Source organism: Nicotiana tabacum, chromosome 23 (genome assembly GCF_000715075.1).
Source record: "Nicotiana tabacum cultivar K326 chromosome 23, ASM71507v2, whole genome shotgun sequence".
Classification (NCBI taxonomy): Eukaryota; Viridiplantae; Streptophyta; class Magnoliopsida; order Solanales; family Solanaceae; genus Nicotiana; species Nicotiana tabacum.
The window spans coordinates 90,841,749-90,858,509 of NC_134102.1; the positions used below are offsets into that span (position 1 = coordinate 90,841,749).

The 16,761-nt window shown below is 34.6% G+C and overlaps 2 protein-coding genes across 3 annotated transcripts; one reads left to right on the plus strand and one right to left on the minus strand.

Annotated features, from left to right (window-relative positions):
• Positions 1-2,707: 2,707 nt before the first annotated feature.
• LOC107799239 (uncharacterized) lies at positions 2,708-13,024 on the minus strand. 2 transcript variants are annotated; one of them, XM_075246589.1, is made up of 10 exons: positions 12,204-13,024; positions 11,742-11,939; positions 10,220-10,546; positions 9,731-9,794; positions 8,656-8,873; positions 8,454-8,567; positions 7,620-7,725; positions 7,298-7,487; positions 3,519-3,622; positions 2,708-3,344 (listed from the first exon to the last, which is right to left on the minus strand). In XM_075246589.1, exons 1-10 carry the CDS (start codon positions 12,948-12,950, stop codon positions 3,253-3,255), a joined length of 2,160 nt encoding a protein of 719 aa, XP_075102690.1. In that variant the 5' UTR covers positions 12,951-13,024; the 3' UTR covers positions 2,708-3,252. The 2 variants fall into 2 exon arrangements, with proteins under 2 accessions (XP_075102690.1, XP_016477818.1); XM_016622332.2 differs by having other exon boundaries at positions 7,276-7,487.
• Positions 5,520-6,825, plus strand: LOC107799250 (uncharacterized). Its single transcript, XM_016622342.2, has one exon. It carries the CDS (start codon positions 5,639-5,641, stop codon positions 6,698-6,700), a length of 1,062 nt encoding a protein of 353 aa, XP_016477828.2. The 5' UTR covers positions 5,520-5,638; the 3' UTR covers positions 6,701-6,825.
• Positions 13,025-16,761: the final 3,737 nt, after the last annotated feature.

The window sequence follows — 16,761 nt, forward strand, 5'->3', positions numbered from 1 at the left end:
TAAATTTCAAGAATAATATAAAATTATATTTATTGTAATTTACTAAAAATTCATCTAAATATTTTAATAATATTAAGTAATGGATAATACAATTAGATAATCAAGGAACAAAAAAGAAATAAAATATAAATTTATGAGAAAATATAAAAATATAAGATTTATAATTAGAATTATGATGAGCAAATTCATACATATACACATAACTAAAATCATACTAAACAAATAGTCATAAAGAAAAAATAATAATAATAATAATAATAAAGAGAATTTTAAGCGATAGCGTAAAAATGTATATACTAATTAAATTTCTCACATAGAAAATTTTACTTAATAAATAGAACTCATAATTTCATAATAAAAATACAAAAATATAAGATACTATTAGAATATTTATGCATAAGATAAGCATATTATATATACAACTCAAAATAATAATTATTAAAAATTATTGGTAGATTTTTTACAAAAAAAAAATTCTTTTGATGAATTTAAAATTATACTTTACATTATTTATATTTTCAGTAAAATACAAATAAAAAACTAATCAAATGTTACAGTAGAAAAGAATAGAGGGGGATAAAGATAATTTTATGATATTTATACTTTGAATTAATTAAAAAATAAAAGATAAGTAAATAACACTCAAAAAATTGATAAGTTTACACAATTGAAGAATTTTGAACAATATAATATAAGTTTAAGAAAAATAAAATATTTTCAAGAGAAATATATATATATATATATATATATATATATATATATATATATATATATATTAAAAGAGAAGTAGTATCAAACTATTAAGCCAATTGACAAGTTAATAAAAAGTCACATTAGTAAATGTATAGTACTAAATACTTGCTAATTTAATAAAGAATATATAAAGAACAAACAATTTATTTGATTACTATATGATGTGTATCCTTTGATTTTGTATAGATTTTGTTATTTCTGGATACTGCATTAAAAATAAAATAACAACTAATATTTATTAAAATAATATGATATATTAGATCATAATTTTTTAAAATTAATATTCTGTCAAATTATCCACGATCGCACTAGTTCTAACACTTGTTGTTATGTTTGAAAAGGGATGCATATGGAAATTAAACATGATCGAAAGGTTCTTTGCTAGCATTTCAAGTTGATTGTAACATTGTCTTGCTCTCATGCACGATTACTCTTTTCAGTTATAATTGATTATCCAGATACTAATTAAACTCTCTTTTGATTACACCTTTGCTTACTTCGATTAACGACACATTAATTAAGATTTAAGAACGTCTTCTATGGGATGAATAACTTCCTCAATTATCCAACTTCACTTTCGATTACAGTGGCTATGTTTTGGAGTATAGTCATTTTAAAAGATTTACCCACGAGTGTTATTATTGAGAGCTTGAGTCTATCGTACTACATTCACTAATTTTTCTCGCTTGAGTATTCAGAATGATATTTAATTCTTCACTATGTAGCTAATAGCAGCCCAACTACCCGAAATGAACTCAGTTTGTTTAATCGTCTACGCTTTTTGATTTTTTAGATTTTATTTAATGACATACCTTCCCTCATGGCCTCATTCTATAGATTTACACTACGAACAAGGGCCACCTAATTAATTTTCTCTCTTGTTATTTTTTCCGTAAACTTTTATTGCATTGACTTGGTTTATCATCTTGTCTCGAGGATAATTGGATATTCTAGCTAGAAGACGCCTAATGAAAATGAAAACATAAATATCAGTCCCATGTTAGATGTTCGCACGTTGACTCAAAATGCATGTGTGGTAGTCAAACAAGCTAAGCAATGCACTAATTCAGATAGACAATAATATGAGATAAAGTAATTTGGGCGTGATTAATATGACCTTGTTTTATAAAGATAGACATTATCCAATCAATCAGAAGAACAAATCAAAGCAAATTAAGGAGCAAAGCCTATGCATCGTACACTAGCTGGTGCATCTCTTCCTATCTTGTCTAAACTTCTGTTTTTTTTTCATCATTTGGTTATAAAATAAGTTGTGAAAAGTGAATCTCTTCCATTGCCATCTTCTCTGAATTGTATAAACCTCCGTTACGTTGCCTCCTTTAGCTTTAGCACCACTAAGCAAGGAAAAGAACAAATATGGGCATTTAGGTTGTAGCTGAGAATCAATATTGCTGTCTTTTCAACCTCTAATTTCCTAATATTAATATAGTTTAAATTAGAGTGGGGTTAGAATATTGGCCCCTCTTTTTATTTTTCTGTTCGAACTATAAATGCATGCCGGAGCAGTTGATTGATAAAATGAATAAAAAAATAAACTAGTTGATGTATATATAGCATAAGCCCTTTGACTTTGAATTTGAGCAAATCATAATTTCACTGCAGAATGCAGTTGAAAATCCAACTTGGAAAGGGATATAGCAGCAATAGTCATATGGTTGAGCAAAGAGACGTATGTAATGCAAGTTGAGACGACCACTGTACCGTTGACCTGCCACCTGCCTTCACTTAATGAATATAGTTGGAAGAGTTACCCAAAATAGATACAAAATAGTAAGAGCCGTTGTATAGTATTATTATGTTCTGAGATGGATCATCTTAATACTCATTCACGAGATGCAGTTCATAGTATTATAAAGGATTCACATTTGCCCATTACCTAAACGCAACCAATTATCTACAAAAACACTATTAAGATGATGGAAAAAGAATAAAGGACAGGAAGAATGAGATAAATTAATAATGAGACAAAATCAAAAAATTATGTTGGGTTTGGTTACATGTTCTCCTACTTAGCCAGCTATGGCTATTTCAGAATGGCTGAGGAATTTCCAACATAAGGTAACTTTGAGGTGCTCTTCAAGGTATAACTCCCAGAGACAGGTGCTTGATATGAGGTTTGTGTATGCCAAATTTCAACTTGAGGGCCTGAAAGAGGAGTTGGAGGTAATTGCTCTTGCTTTATCTTCTCGTCTTCTTTTGTGTTTCCCTACACCTTTGAACTGAATACACTAATTATTATTGCATCATGTAAAGAATACACATGCTTTGGAACAAAACATCAGCAGTTACTTTGTCCAAGCTACAATGGACCGGCCAGAAAATGGTATAACATCTTGGAAAACTATATTGCACAGTACCAAATGACATCTCAAATTGCTACAACAGGCAAAATGCAGAAAATTACTGCCATTTGGTGTTGAATAGATCAGTCCAAGAGGCGCGAGACCATTGCGTTGCTGGATTCAGGTCCATGATTATTTACACTAGGGATGATGTTAACAGGAGATACAAACTTAACGAACTCCTTGAGTTCTGAAAAGCTGCTGTGTTCGCTGTATGGTACTTCATACCTGAGAGCAAAACAAATATGTGCTCATCAATCTATTGTGTTTAACCCATGCTAATCAGAACAAACACATGTTGGTTCAGGAGTTAAATGCCATCCACTGATCTAGAACCTTGATTCAATTATAATTACATATGTAGCTAGTTTGACTCATAAACAAAGTTAAGTAGACAATGACCTGATGATAGTACCCTGCTGCCACCTACTTCCAGTTGACTTCTTCTTTCCTTTACCAAATGACCAACCAGTTGGAGAGAAAGCAACAATAAGACTGTACCGTCCCTGGAGAAGTAACAAACTGTTACATCACCACTCAAATTTGGTTCAATACATAAAATCAAACACTTGACAAGTTAAAATCATTGAGCCATAGTTTCTGTATATGGTGGTGCAGAAACCTATTGGTTGGAGAGTTCCCAGTAAAATGTAATGGATAAGGCACATCGTAAGTACCAAAGGCTTTAGTAGTCAACACTTTATTTCCCGAGGTCAATGACAAAGCTAGTGTAAATTTAAGAAGCAGCCAGGAAAATTTCAGTTTTGGTAGAAAAATGACACAAGTACACAAAAAGTTTACCAAGTAGTCCATCTTACTGCTGCTTAGCGTTCTAAGTAAAACAAAGACGAAAGACATCCAAGAGAAATGCTAAAGCAATAACTTACACTTCCTCCGATTTATTTTATGTCACAATGTCTGCAATTTTAATCGACTTACACAATTTTGTTAATGATGAGGAAAGAGAATATTAACATAGTGGTTGAAAAGAGAGCAAACAGCACATCAAAGTTGAAGTGTGTATAATTTAATAGAATGTTGTCAAACATTTTGAAACGGCCCAAAATGGAGCCATATTAATTAAAACAAAGCAACTATAAAGAGAAAACTATAGTATTCTTAGGTGCATGGGATGCTTCGTTAGGATAGGCTGCTTACATCACACCCCTTGAGGTCCGGCTTTTCCCCGGACCCTGTGTGAATGTGGGATGATTCGCGCACCGGGCCGCCCTTTTTTAGGTGAATAGGATGATGGCATATAGGAATGAGGAGACGAAGTTAAACACAAATACTGGAAAAACTGAGAATGGCTAAGGGGTTTGAATGAGGGCAACCAAAACCATTAGAGGTGTACCAGTGAAAGAATTTAGAGGTGTACCGGTGAAAGAATTTAGCTCTAGAATTTTGTGCAAACATTTGACTAGATAGCTCTCTTGGGTCTTGCAGTGAAAACCCAACAACAGAGAATACACCTAATTGATGTCAACGAACCTGGCATATTTGTAGTCTAGTATAAAGTGTACGTTGAACTGAAAAAGACAACTTATGAGCATAGACGGAGTCAGGATTTGAAGTTTATGGATTCTGAACTTGTCATTGAACCCATAGCTCGTCTTAATTACCGGGTTCACAATTGCATATTTATACATATTTAATGAATTTCCAATACAAATACATGGTCTAAGCAAAAGCTAACGGGTTCGTCCGAACCCGTATCTAATGCTCGAGCTTCGTGCCTGCGTGGATACATATTCAATTCGTGTGTGTATAACTGTCAGATATAGATACACGTAGTTTTTATCAACTTTCAGCATATAATTTGTAGATTTCACATAAAATACTTATATCCATGTCACACCTATTAGACACGAGTATGTGAAAGCAAATGAAAGATTTAAGTAATACAGTATTGTACTTCCTCAAAACTGATAATTAAGTTGCTCTTTAAACGTTTTTTGTTATCGCTTGTCCCTTTAGGACTTGTTAAGTGAATCAAACAAACATTTGCAAATATTTACCCAAAATGTAATAAGGAATTGGTATTCCAGCTTTGATAGATTTTCTGAACTTGTATAAGATTTTCAATTTTAACAAAAATTAGCGCCAAAGAGGCGTAAAGTGCATAAGTCTTAACTTGAATAAAGTGAAATGAATCAGCTTAGAGAACATGGAAAAGCAAAGCAGCTTCTCTATTTTCCTTTATTGCCACTAGTTTAGAAATGTATGTAGACATGCAACCATTTTCTTGAAAGTCAATAAATGTCTGGATTTTTTAATTTTTTTAATGTAAGAGAGTCAAGCAAAGTTGGGATTTGATCATGGCTCTCCATTATCTCAAGACCTTAGTGGAACAGCATTAACAAAACATGTCAAAATCTCATATGAATTTGGATTATTTTAAGCATCCAAATCATCAAGTCACCTTCTTAGTTTAGGCTATATAAACTCCTAGTTACTCCATTCTCAAATACACAGGAAAAAAAAAAATCAATCCAGTCAGCCTTAGAATCTAAAAATTCTTAATGGGGAGCCAAATAAAGAAGCAATGGTCTCAAGTTGCTTCTGCATTGGCATTTTTCTTGATTGCAACCTGCACTATGGCATATTCATCTGATTCTTATAAATCACCAGTTTCAACATATAACAAAGTACCAAGCAAAGTAACCAAAAGCGACAACTATCATATCCAGCCACAGTCACAAGACAAGTATGAAGTGCCTCAAGTGTCCAAGAACCACTACAAGGTACCCTCAATGCCTAAGCAGGAATACAAGGTGCCAACTTTGCCAAATAATGGCTACTACAACAACCCATCAATTCCAAAAGATAACTACAAGAAGGTGCCATCTCTTCCAAACGATAACTACTACAAGACACCCTCAATGCCTAACCAGGAATACAAGGCGCCTTCTTTGCCAAAGAATGATTACTACAACAAACCATCAGTTCCAAAATATAACTACAAGAAGGTGCCATCTCTTCCAAAAGATAACTACTATAAAGCACCCTCAATGCCTAAACAGGAATATGAGGTGCCATCTTTGCCAAAGAATGATTACTACAAGAAACCATCAATTCCAAAAGATAACTACAAGAAGGTGCCGTCTCTTCCAAAAGATAACTACTACAAGGTACCCTCAATGCCTAAACAGGAATACAAGGCGCTATCTTTGCCAAAGAATGACTACTACAAGAAATCATCAATTCCAAAAGATAACTACAAGAAGGTGTCGTCTCTTCCAAAAGATAACTACTACAAGGTACCCTCAATGCCTAAACAAGAATACAAGGCGCCATCTTTGCCAAAGAATGACTACTACAAGAAACCATCAATTTCAAAAGATAACTACAAGAAGGTGCCGTCTCTTTCAAAAGATAACTACTACAAGGTACCCTCAATGCCTAAACAGGAATACAAGGTGCCATCTTTGCCAAAGAATGACTACTACAAAAAACCATCATCTTCTCCACCACCACCTTACTACTATAATTCACCCCCTCCTCCTTCACCATCATCACCACCTCCTTATTATTATCAATCATCCTCAATTCCTTCCTCATCACCACCTCCTCCATACTATTAAGTTTTCATCTTTCATGTTTCCAGAAGGTCCTTCACCACAAAACATATTTCTAAGGAATCTCATTTTGTGAGTTAAAGGCACCATAGCAAAATTTATAATTCTTCCTTTATTGTTTTTCTTCCCCCCCCCCCTTTTTTTTTTTTTGGGGGGGATTTGCAGGTGTTATATCATTTAAATTTAAATTGTATGTTTGATTGTTAGCAGAGAATTATTCAATTGAATACAAATTCTTTTTTATTGAGAGTTTATGTACTACTATCTTTTATCCCTCCAACAATTGTAGCTCGACTGGCACTATTGGGATTGCAAAAGTTCAGTATTATCCAAATAAATTTAGCCAATTTATTGAACTGATCAAAGATGGAATCGCACAGCTTGCTGGCATAATAATCATACAAAGTCATTTATCTATTTTTATTAATATCATATATTCACTCCACCTAAATATAAGCACTATTACTATTTGAAAAGATCAAAACGAACTTTTTCCCGTCGCCGAGATACTTAAAGCATCAGATTGCGGCTGCATCAGAATTTGGAATCATCACAAAACACTTGAACATCAAAAGACTTACCGCATACTGATTAGAAACATACTTCAATCTTTTGATGCTAGCCAGTGTCCACATAGGCACAACATGAATTTGGCTTTCCTGCTCATTTAGTGTGAAAAACTGCATATCTTCTCGAGGAAACCCCAGACACTCCAAAATGCGTAACTTTGATGCAGTGATATAGACTTTCTTCTGTAGAGCACGAGCAACCTCAACAAACAACCTCTCTTTTCCTGAACCAATTAGTGCAGAAACCATGAGAAAAAGCCTTCAGATGAAAGCATTAGACATAAGATACTAGGTGGCTTTTGAGCTTTTGGTCATAATATTACCAAGCAATGTAAAGACTCAGATATGAAGTCTACCTATAGTATAGCTACCAATGAGAAACAAGGTCTTCGAGTTGAAAGTTTCGGCTTGTATTGATTCAATAACAAATTGAATAACAGCCTCCTGTTTTGGAAAGTCATACTGCAAGGCAAGCAAACTCTTAGAGCATTTGAAGTATTTAAGGAAACATGCTGATAAAACAGTGAAATGTATACAACTGTATAAACAAGAGTTTCGCAGTATCTGCCCCTCAAGCCATACAGAAAGAGTACCCAATATTCAAGGGGATATTTGTTAATATGACTGTTTTCTGTTCATTGGTCCAGATAAAATAGAGCTTGTACCATGTACACTTAAATACTTGTACCTTAACTGATAGCAAGAGCACACCCAAAAAAGCAACATGTGTTAGACTTAGACCTATTAACTATTAAAATACCATGATATCGATATATTTGGCATTCAAATACTTGATATTCTACAAGTTAGTAGTAACTCTCTATAACTAATATATATTCATTTTAACTATGTCATATTTAGCATCATAATACTAATAATTGCTACTCCATTTTGTCCCATTTTAAACAACCAAGATCGACTAGGCTTTAAGTTCAAATTTGGTTTGACCTGTGTATTATATTCATAATAACATATGAAATAGTTAAAATATCACATTCCTGCTAGAATTGAATTTATAATGAATATAAATTTTAGAAATATGTGAAAGTTTTATGCGATATTACTATTTGTAGAAGAGAGGAACATTATGGACCATTACAAAACAGGAAGTGTCACCACATAAGCAAGCACATAATTATTGGTAGGTTGTTTGACTTCATGACAATGAATGAATTATCAATCTAAAATACCTGAGGGTCACAGTATGTTGTATCTAGGATGACAGTGTGGACACCACAAGTCTGCAAGATTGAATTCCTTGTCATTTCTTCACAAAATCGGAAATCCCCCGTGTGCAGGACAGCCTATTGCATGAAACAAACAAGATATCCTCACAAGAACAATCAAACTAGAACTCAGAAAAAGCATAGGGCAAACCAATTTGTACCACACCTTACCATTGGGTGGCTCAAAAAGGATTATCAGGGAACCCGGGCAATGGTTTGCATCAAAGCATATGACATCAACCCCTGCAATGTTGATCTTCTGGTTGATGGGTAAAACTTGTATCTTGTCCCATGGGATTCCAATCTTCAGATTAACAAGCTTTGCCGTAATTGAGGAACAATAAATTTTTCCATGACAGAAGGACTTAGTAAGGCCTTGATAATCTACAGAGATATAGGACAACAAAATTCAAAGCTGGACTGATAAGCTAATTGCTGATCACATAAGCATCAAACAAGATATCATATACACATAAGGATACATTCTAACAGTTCTCAATGAATGCCATGCCAGCAATCAATCAAGTAAGGACTTAACGCTGATTAATATCTACATGGTGATATCCTCATTACAAATGTAACATCCTGAAATAACTCTTCTAACTAAAAGATACAAAAAGTTATCAATTGACTTTCATGATAGAAGAGGAAATTCTATTCAAAAAGGAGAATAAAAAAAGGTAATCCAATTTTCTAAAGAAATATAAATTTATATGTGGTAACCATTGGGAAAAACATAACGCAACCTTGACAACTTCATTTTATTGACAAGCACGTGAAAGTAAATGTGCTTTTTTGTAATTGTTAAACATGTAATTACTCAATCGAGTAATCGACTGATAGTGTACTTCAAAACTTCTGCAAGCAAATACGCGAAAGCTCTAAAATCTAATTAGAGGGTCAAAGTCAAACCAATTATTGCCTCCATCTCATTTTCGTTGTAGTTTGACTTAACACGGTAAAAAGAAGAGCCGAAAATGTTAATTATTTAGCATTTGTTGCAGGAAGAAAACAATGGACTTTTGTGTATTTGGACTGCAGAGAAATTGTATCATAGAGAATTAAAAGAAGGTTCCACAACTTCTTTTATTCTTTAAAGGAAAGTGAACACACTTTTGGAAATGCCCCTACAAGCAGAGTTAAAAGAGACTGGCCTGCGAGCTGATGCTATTTTCGTTGTTTCTAGTTGTGCTGGTTCAGCTATGAACATTTGAAAATATGGTTAACAGAATAGGTCTTACGATCTAAATGGAAGTGGCTGAGGAACCAATGAGAACAATCTCTTCTCAAGTACTTGAAAGCATCCTGCAAATATGTAAACAAGACACTTTTAGCAATTTTCACAATTGAGGTAAAGACAAGTTTACATCCTAGCAGTTGAAAAAAAGCCTGGTCCTTTATTGACATACTGCAACAATTTTCATTAGCAATAACCAAATGCACAAGCATTAAGATGCAGGAAATCATACAACTAGTTAAGCCACTAATACAGTATAAAATACGCATTGGCAATTTGGCATTGCTTTGAATCAGCACTGTACTATCCATCATATGAAATCCAAACAAATGTGTGCATACCCTGGAGAGCTTCCAGTAACATATGTGCATTTTCAGCATCCAACTTAAATTTGGTAAAACGGATGCTGTTGAATAGTAAATTATGCAATTTTTCCAAGAACTGAGATGATACAAAAGTCCATGTAAGTAGGTTATTTATTTAGGGTATTTACCACTCGGAATGGTGTTCCTGGTACAGAACACCACACGGGAATATCTTTAGATTTTGCACTCTTGGCTGGATTTTTCTTCTGAATTCTCTTACGGGAAGCATCTGAACAAGCCCTACCAGTACCACAAACTCTCTTTCTTTCCGAAACAGAACTAATAAAATAATCTGTTATCAACTTGCTTGGTTTAGTACCGGCATCATCAGGTACAACTTTTGTCACATCTCGCCAAGCTACTTTTTCCTCGGCAGTTTCCTTTCTTAGCTTCAAAATAGAATTAATAATCTTTTTCCTCGGACCAAGAGCAGTGACACCAATGCTAAATAAATCCTGCAACGTAACTTGAAATAGTGGAATTAGATGCGCAAAAATACAAACAACAGGAGTATCGACTTAAGCTTAGTAGTTTGAGCACCAAGTGAAATAAACAGCTTTAATAGTTTGGTCACCAAATCACATAAATAAGTTAACAGTGGAAATAACAAGCACACCTCAGCAAAGCCTCTCTTTACAAGTCCAACTTGGAATGGACTTAGTTTGAAGGAAAGTAAAATGGACTAATTGCTTTTGCACAGATATCACCATGAGAAGTATGTTCCATGAATACATGGCAGAGAAACAAGTCTTGATTTACATAGTATGTGAATTTGCCAGGTATTTTTCCCTCTAGGGAAGAAAATTCAAGTCTTACTTTTACCAGGATCTTTTTTGGCTTGAACCTAAAGCAAATTCTATTTGGGCACAAGAATTTACAGAGAAGCTCCGGCAGTACTCAAACAATAATAAACAAAGAATTATCACTTCAGTTATCTTTTAAATGATTCTTCAAAACTACTCTTCTTTTCAGTTCTCACTGTTCCCACCTTGTTCTGAACCTCCAACGGCCAACTCCAAATAAGAAGTTGTAGTTCAAAACTTGTAATGAGAAACAAACAATGAGATTAATGGTTACGATATACATTTTTCTTTCATGTGTCTGAGGGGGGTGCATTCAAAGGAGGGTGCATTCAAAGGAGGCAAAGGCTGCACCATATTCTAGAAGGGAAAACATAGGTAGGAGACTCCTTGAGACCATGACCTCAGCCAGCCCCTGAATATCCCACCTGTGGTTCCATATAGCCAATTAGAGAAATAATTGCCCTTCACATATTACCTAGGGACATAATCACATTAGATTGTTTCAAGTTTTAATATGCTCTAAAGCATTTTAACCAGCCCAATTCCGTGTTTAAAACTTTATGCATACATCAGTCTTTAAAGACAACCATGAATAATAGCCACTTAAAGATAACAGGTTTATTTGTGCATAAAAGCTGGACGTAATCTTTTTTTCTTTTTTGGTACAAAAAGCTGGACGTAATCACCCTCACGAGCACAAGCACACTTTCCAAAGCAAAGAACTCCACCAGTAACAGCCAACAAAAACATAAAACCTATACTTCCTTCTGTGTTCCCGTGACTTTAGAGATATCATTAGTTTTATAGTGAGCACAAGGATATTAGTAATGAAGAACAATAAGCAAACCTCTTCTGTCAGGGATTTTAAAGCGTCCCAATCAATCTCCTCCCGAACAAAGATTTCTTCATATTTAGCAAGTCCAAGATTTTGTAACCATTCCACAACAGGTAATACGCGGACAACCTCTTTAGGAGATTGACGTGGGGAATCATTAAGCACTTGCCCAGGACACTGAACAGATACATCATTATTGGCAGTAACCACCTGCAAGATTATCAACAAAATCCAACTTTAGGTAAACGAAATTTAACTAAATCAGGAAACACTGGTAAGTCACTGATGAACTATAACGGCAGCAGTGACACTTGAACTAGAGACAAAAAATGGGAAATGCAACTGAAACAATGACATGGAAATACATCTATTTTTTTACGTGTTGAATTAGGCCCAAATTTTATGAAAATTGTATACCTTTAAGCAACAAAGATCATACAGTAGGAAATGAGGATTGGACAAAGGGCATCTTACATGAGCTGGAGTCTCCTCATTGTCAAGGCACTCATTAGTGTGAACCTCTCGCATGTCACCACTCAAATCTGAAATATCAGCTCCACAAAGGGGACAACAAATGAGACCATATTCGTCACCTAAGCCAAAACACTCTACACCATCTCCTTCATCCTCCTCCTCGCCGCATAATTTGAGCAGCAAATCAAGCTCAGAGCACTCCTCCAATTCCTCCTTTCTCTCTTCGAGTCCGTCGTTGGAATTGAGCAACCTCGCCTCTATCGATTTAAACAAGTAACCCTTCTTTAATTCTTCCTCATTCTCCGTTCTTTGGGTCCTAGAACAACAATCTATAGTCGATTCTATGCTATCCAATCCATGACACAGATCCAAATCCTCAAAACCGGACTTCGATTTCTCGGAAATTAGTGGCTGTTGTTTTGGCTTCTTTGTAGGACGATAACTATCCAATTTATGACCCGAATCCGAACCCTTAGCACACTTTCCAACAACACTTAAGTTCTCCTTGCCGCCGTGTAGTGGATGCTGTTTTGGCTTCTTGGAAGAGCGAGAAGCACTGGCAGTGTTATTATTATAAGGTGCAAGAGGCTTACGGGAGGGAATTGTTGAGGTGGGTTTTGACAATCGGAGCTGAGAAGGAGATGGATCTTGAAAATCGTCATCGTCCGCGAGAGCTGAGGGTAAGGATTGGGATTGTGAAAGAAGAAGGGTTTTGTTTAGGGTTTTGGGGTTGGAAGTACCGGCCATTGATGGGAGGAAGGAGAAGCTTCAGGAGAGAGAGGCAGTAGGTGGTGTGTGAGTGGTGCTTTCAAATTTGTAATGAAGACTTGTGGAAAACAAATGGAGGGAACCGCCAAAATTCAATCGGTGTGGGCCTAACTTGATTATTGATAAATACCAAAAATGATAATTTCAAACACCCTCCTCCAAATTTGGCTTCGTAACACTATTATCTTTGTTGTTTATTAAACGATACTACGCTTAAATTTTTTTTATAATAATTATTTTAATCTATCTATTGATAATTTGTATGTTATTCGCCGATAATATTATGCTAGTTGACGAAACTAGCGAGAGTGTTATCCAAAAGTTTGAGCTATGGAAAAGCACTTTAGAGAATAAGGGTCGTTTGATTGAGGAACAAGTTATCCTGGATTATAATAACGGGATTATAATATATAAATTAAATAGAAACGAGATTATTTAGTGAATATATTTTTTATTGGAAGATGTTTGGTTCATTGGACTAAAGATTCGATAAAATATATGGTTGGTGTATATTAGATAAGTTGGGATAAAATTTTATTTCTAATTTTAAACTTGGATTTTTTAAAGGAATTTGGGGGAAGAGCGTTTGAAAAGGGCATCTTTGTCATTGTAGTATTTTATCCCGAATTAAGTAATCTCTAACTATTATCCCACCATCAATGTGGAATTGAATAATTCATAATTATAAAATAAATTAATTCTGATATTGTTAATTCTGGATTAAAATTCAACCAAACACGTATATAATAATTTCGCATCTAATCCCGGGATTATTATCCCTTATCCTACCAACCAAACGACCCCAAGAGTTTTAGGATAAGTAGAAGTAAAATTGAGTACATGCATTACAAGTTTAGTCGAGAAAAGCAAAGTTGATGTGAGACTAAATGAGCTTGTGGTGCCAAAATACAAACAATTTAGATATATAGACTCATTGTTTCAAGAGGATATAACAATAGATGAAGATGTTACTCATATGATTAGAATTATTTGGTTGAAATGGAAAAGTACTACTGGGGTATGTCATAAAAGGATGTCTACCAAAGTAAAAGGTAAGCTTTATAAAATAGTTATGAGATCTGTAATTTATATAGTAATAAATATTGGGTTGCTGACGTCCAATACTCATAATATGCGTATTGCAGAGATGTGGATGCTAAGATGATTGTACTGTCATACAAGATTAGATAAGATTAAATAATTATATTCACCATAAAGTGCAAGGATCTACATATGCACAGATCCATAAAGGTGATATGATGATGAAGGAATGTCATAGAAATGGACGTGATGGACCTAAATTCACATTGGGAAGGAAGTTATCTTGAAAGACCAAACAAATCCTTGGAATCAATGCAGACTTAGATAAAGAGGGCACAATGGAACAGAAGGATATGTATAGTTGATACCTACTAGTTAGGAATAGATTTTAAACGTAGAGAACTTTCAACATTATTACTATTATTATTTATTTTACTTTTACTTTTATATTATTTTAATAATAATGATAATATGAATTGTTACACCCCATGTTTTCGTACGTAGAAGTACGCCATAAGTAAATTGATATAAGCTCGGAAATGAGATGTTACATCTCGCATTTTTTTTGTAGGTTAAAGTTTCATCGTAAGTTAATCGACGTAAGTTCGGGAATGAGATTATTTTGAGATTATAAGTATTATGTTATTTCAAACAAGGGATAACTAAATTTGTGAAGGCGAGAGGGTAAGCGAATCGAATCAAATGAGTTTCATCGAAGTTTGACATTTTGGGATAAAATACGGTCTGAGCTATAATACCCGATATTTATGGACTAGTGCCATAAAAGATACCACATGACCATAATAGTAAGGTGTATAAGGTGTGTTAAAAGTGAGTAGTATTTTAAATAATTTGAGATAATTTTTAATTATGTAAATAATTGGTTAATTATTGGTTAATGAGGGAATTAACTAGTTAATTATTAATTAGTGGTTGGTTAACTAAAGTCTTTGAATAAAGACCAAGCCAAAAACGTGGCAGCCCCATCCCAAGAGTTGTGACTCCTATATTAGGAATGAAAGGTGTCATACTTGAAGAACTTAAGTGACACTAAGCTAGACATGTGGGGTCCACCTAATAATTAAGGATAACTTTTCAAATTCAACATTTATCTTCAAATCTCTTAAGAAAAGAACACATTAACGTTCTTTACAAGAGAGCTCAACCAAGCTTTCCATTTTCATGTAACATTATTCCTAAACTCTTAAGAAGAGTTTCAGCAAGCTTTCTGTTACACAATATTGATTCTAAATCTCTTGAGAAAGGGTTCCGACAAAGATGATTTTGCAATAGCAACGTTATTGCTTTGAGCATTTCATACGGATTGTTCCCTATTTTGATCTCGATGTTATGTGTTTCATCGCAATTAACGTGTGTTAGAGGGATTGTCAAGAGAATCGACTCAGGTATATTAAGGCTATCCCTTATTTCTTTTGGCATGATCCATACGACACAAACGAAACGAGCAAATTTACAATTTCCATACATAACTTTATTCATAGAAATATTAGAGATGCTTATGTTATTGATTCCCCATGTGTCATATTATTCTATCATCTGTTCATGGGTCTCAGAAAATATGTAAGTTGATAAAGTTTATTTCGTGATATCAATCAAAGGCATAATGGTCTTATGACACTTCGAAAGATTTTATTGACGTACTTCTCATGCATTGCATTCATTTACATTGACCCATGACCATATGGCGTTATATACGCGTATATAAGTGTATGTATATGGGATATGAAAAAAGGTTATGGCGTTATATACGCATCACCACCTGATCAGCTGGTATACGTTGATGATTTGCCCACAGTGGCCAAAATGATATGATGGGATCCCCTCAGAGTCTTGATGAAGTTATGAATACATATACCTATGCATGGTATGACATTTGTACGCATATGCATGACATTATAAAAATGAAATGATTCATAGAGCTATGCAAATGTACATGTCGAGTCTTTTACTCTATGTTTCTCTCATGTCTATTATTTATTAATTTTTATTCCTTACATACTCGGTACATTATTTGTACCGATGTCCCTTTTGCTTGGGGACGCTGCGTTTCATGCCCGCAGGTCCCGATAGACAGGTCGAGAGCCCTCCAAGTAGGCTATCAGCTCAGCGGTAGATGTTGGTGCGCTCCATTTGCTTCGGAGTTGCTTGTTTGGCTAGTATTATTTAGACGTGTATTGTTTGGTATGGCGGGACTCTATTCCGACCTTTATGATATTTATGTACTCTTAGAGGCTTGTAGACACATGTCATGTACATGAAAGATTGTACGGCCTTGTCAGCTATGTTTTGAGTTTATAAATGATCATGTTGGCCTATTAGGCCCGTATGTCACGTGTATATGATGGTGTAATAAGAAATATACGTTATGTTGGTACTCGGTTGAGTTAGGCACCGGGTGCCCATCGTGGCCTTACGGTTTAGGTCGTGACAAAAGTGGTATCAGAGCAGTTCTGTCCTAGGGAGTCTACAAGTCGTGTCTAGTAGAGTCTTGTTTATGGGTGTGTTGTGCACCACACTTATAAGCAGGAGGCTACATGGCATTTAGGACTGTCACTCTTTCTTCTTACTCTAGATCGTGTGGTAGAGCTCAGTTGTAAGAATTCAAACTCCTAAATTTTATTTTATTCATAATATGACGATGCCTACATCTAGAAAGACGGTTCTTAAGAGATATAGTTGTGGAAGAATTGAGTTAGAGGAACTCAATTTTTGCATCATGCTTATGATG

What these genes read in the sequence shown, in the direction of transcription:
- LOC107799250 (XM_016622342.2), top strand. Translation starts at nt 5,639, where the DNA reads ATGGGGAGCCAAATAAAGAAGCAATGGTCTCAAGTTGCTTCTGCATTG.
- LOC107799239 (XM_016622332.2), bottom strand. Translation starts at nt 12,950, where the DNA reads ATGGCCGGTACTTCCAACCCCAAAACCCTAAACAAAACCCTTCTTCTT. An exon ending in CAGGAACACCATTCCGAGTG is followed by an intron (nt 9,795 to 10,219) that starts GTAAATACCCTA and finishes ACATATTTGCAG; the next exon opens with GATGCTTTCAAGTACTTGAG. An exon ending in TTGAGCCACCCAATGGTAAG is followed by an intron (nt 8,568 to 8,655) that starts GTGTGGTACAAA and finishes TTCATGCAATAG; the next exon opens with GCTGTCCTGCACACGGGGGA.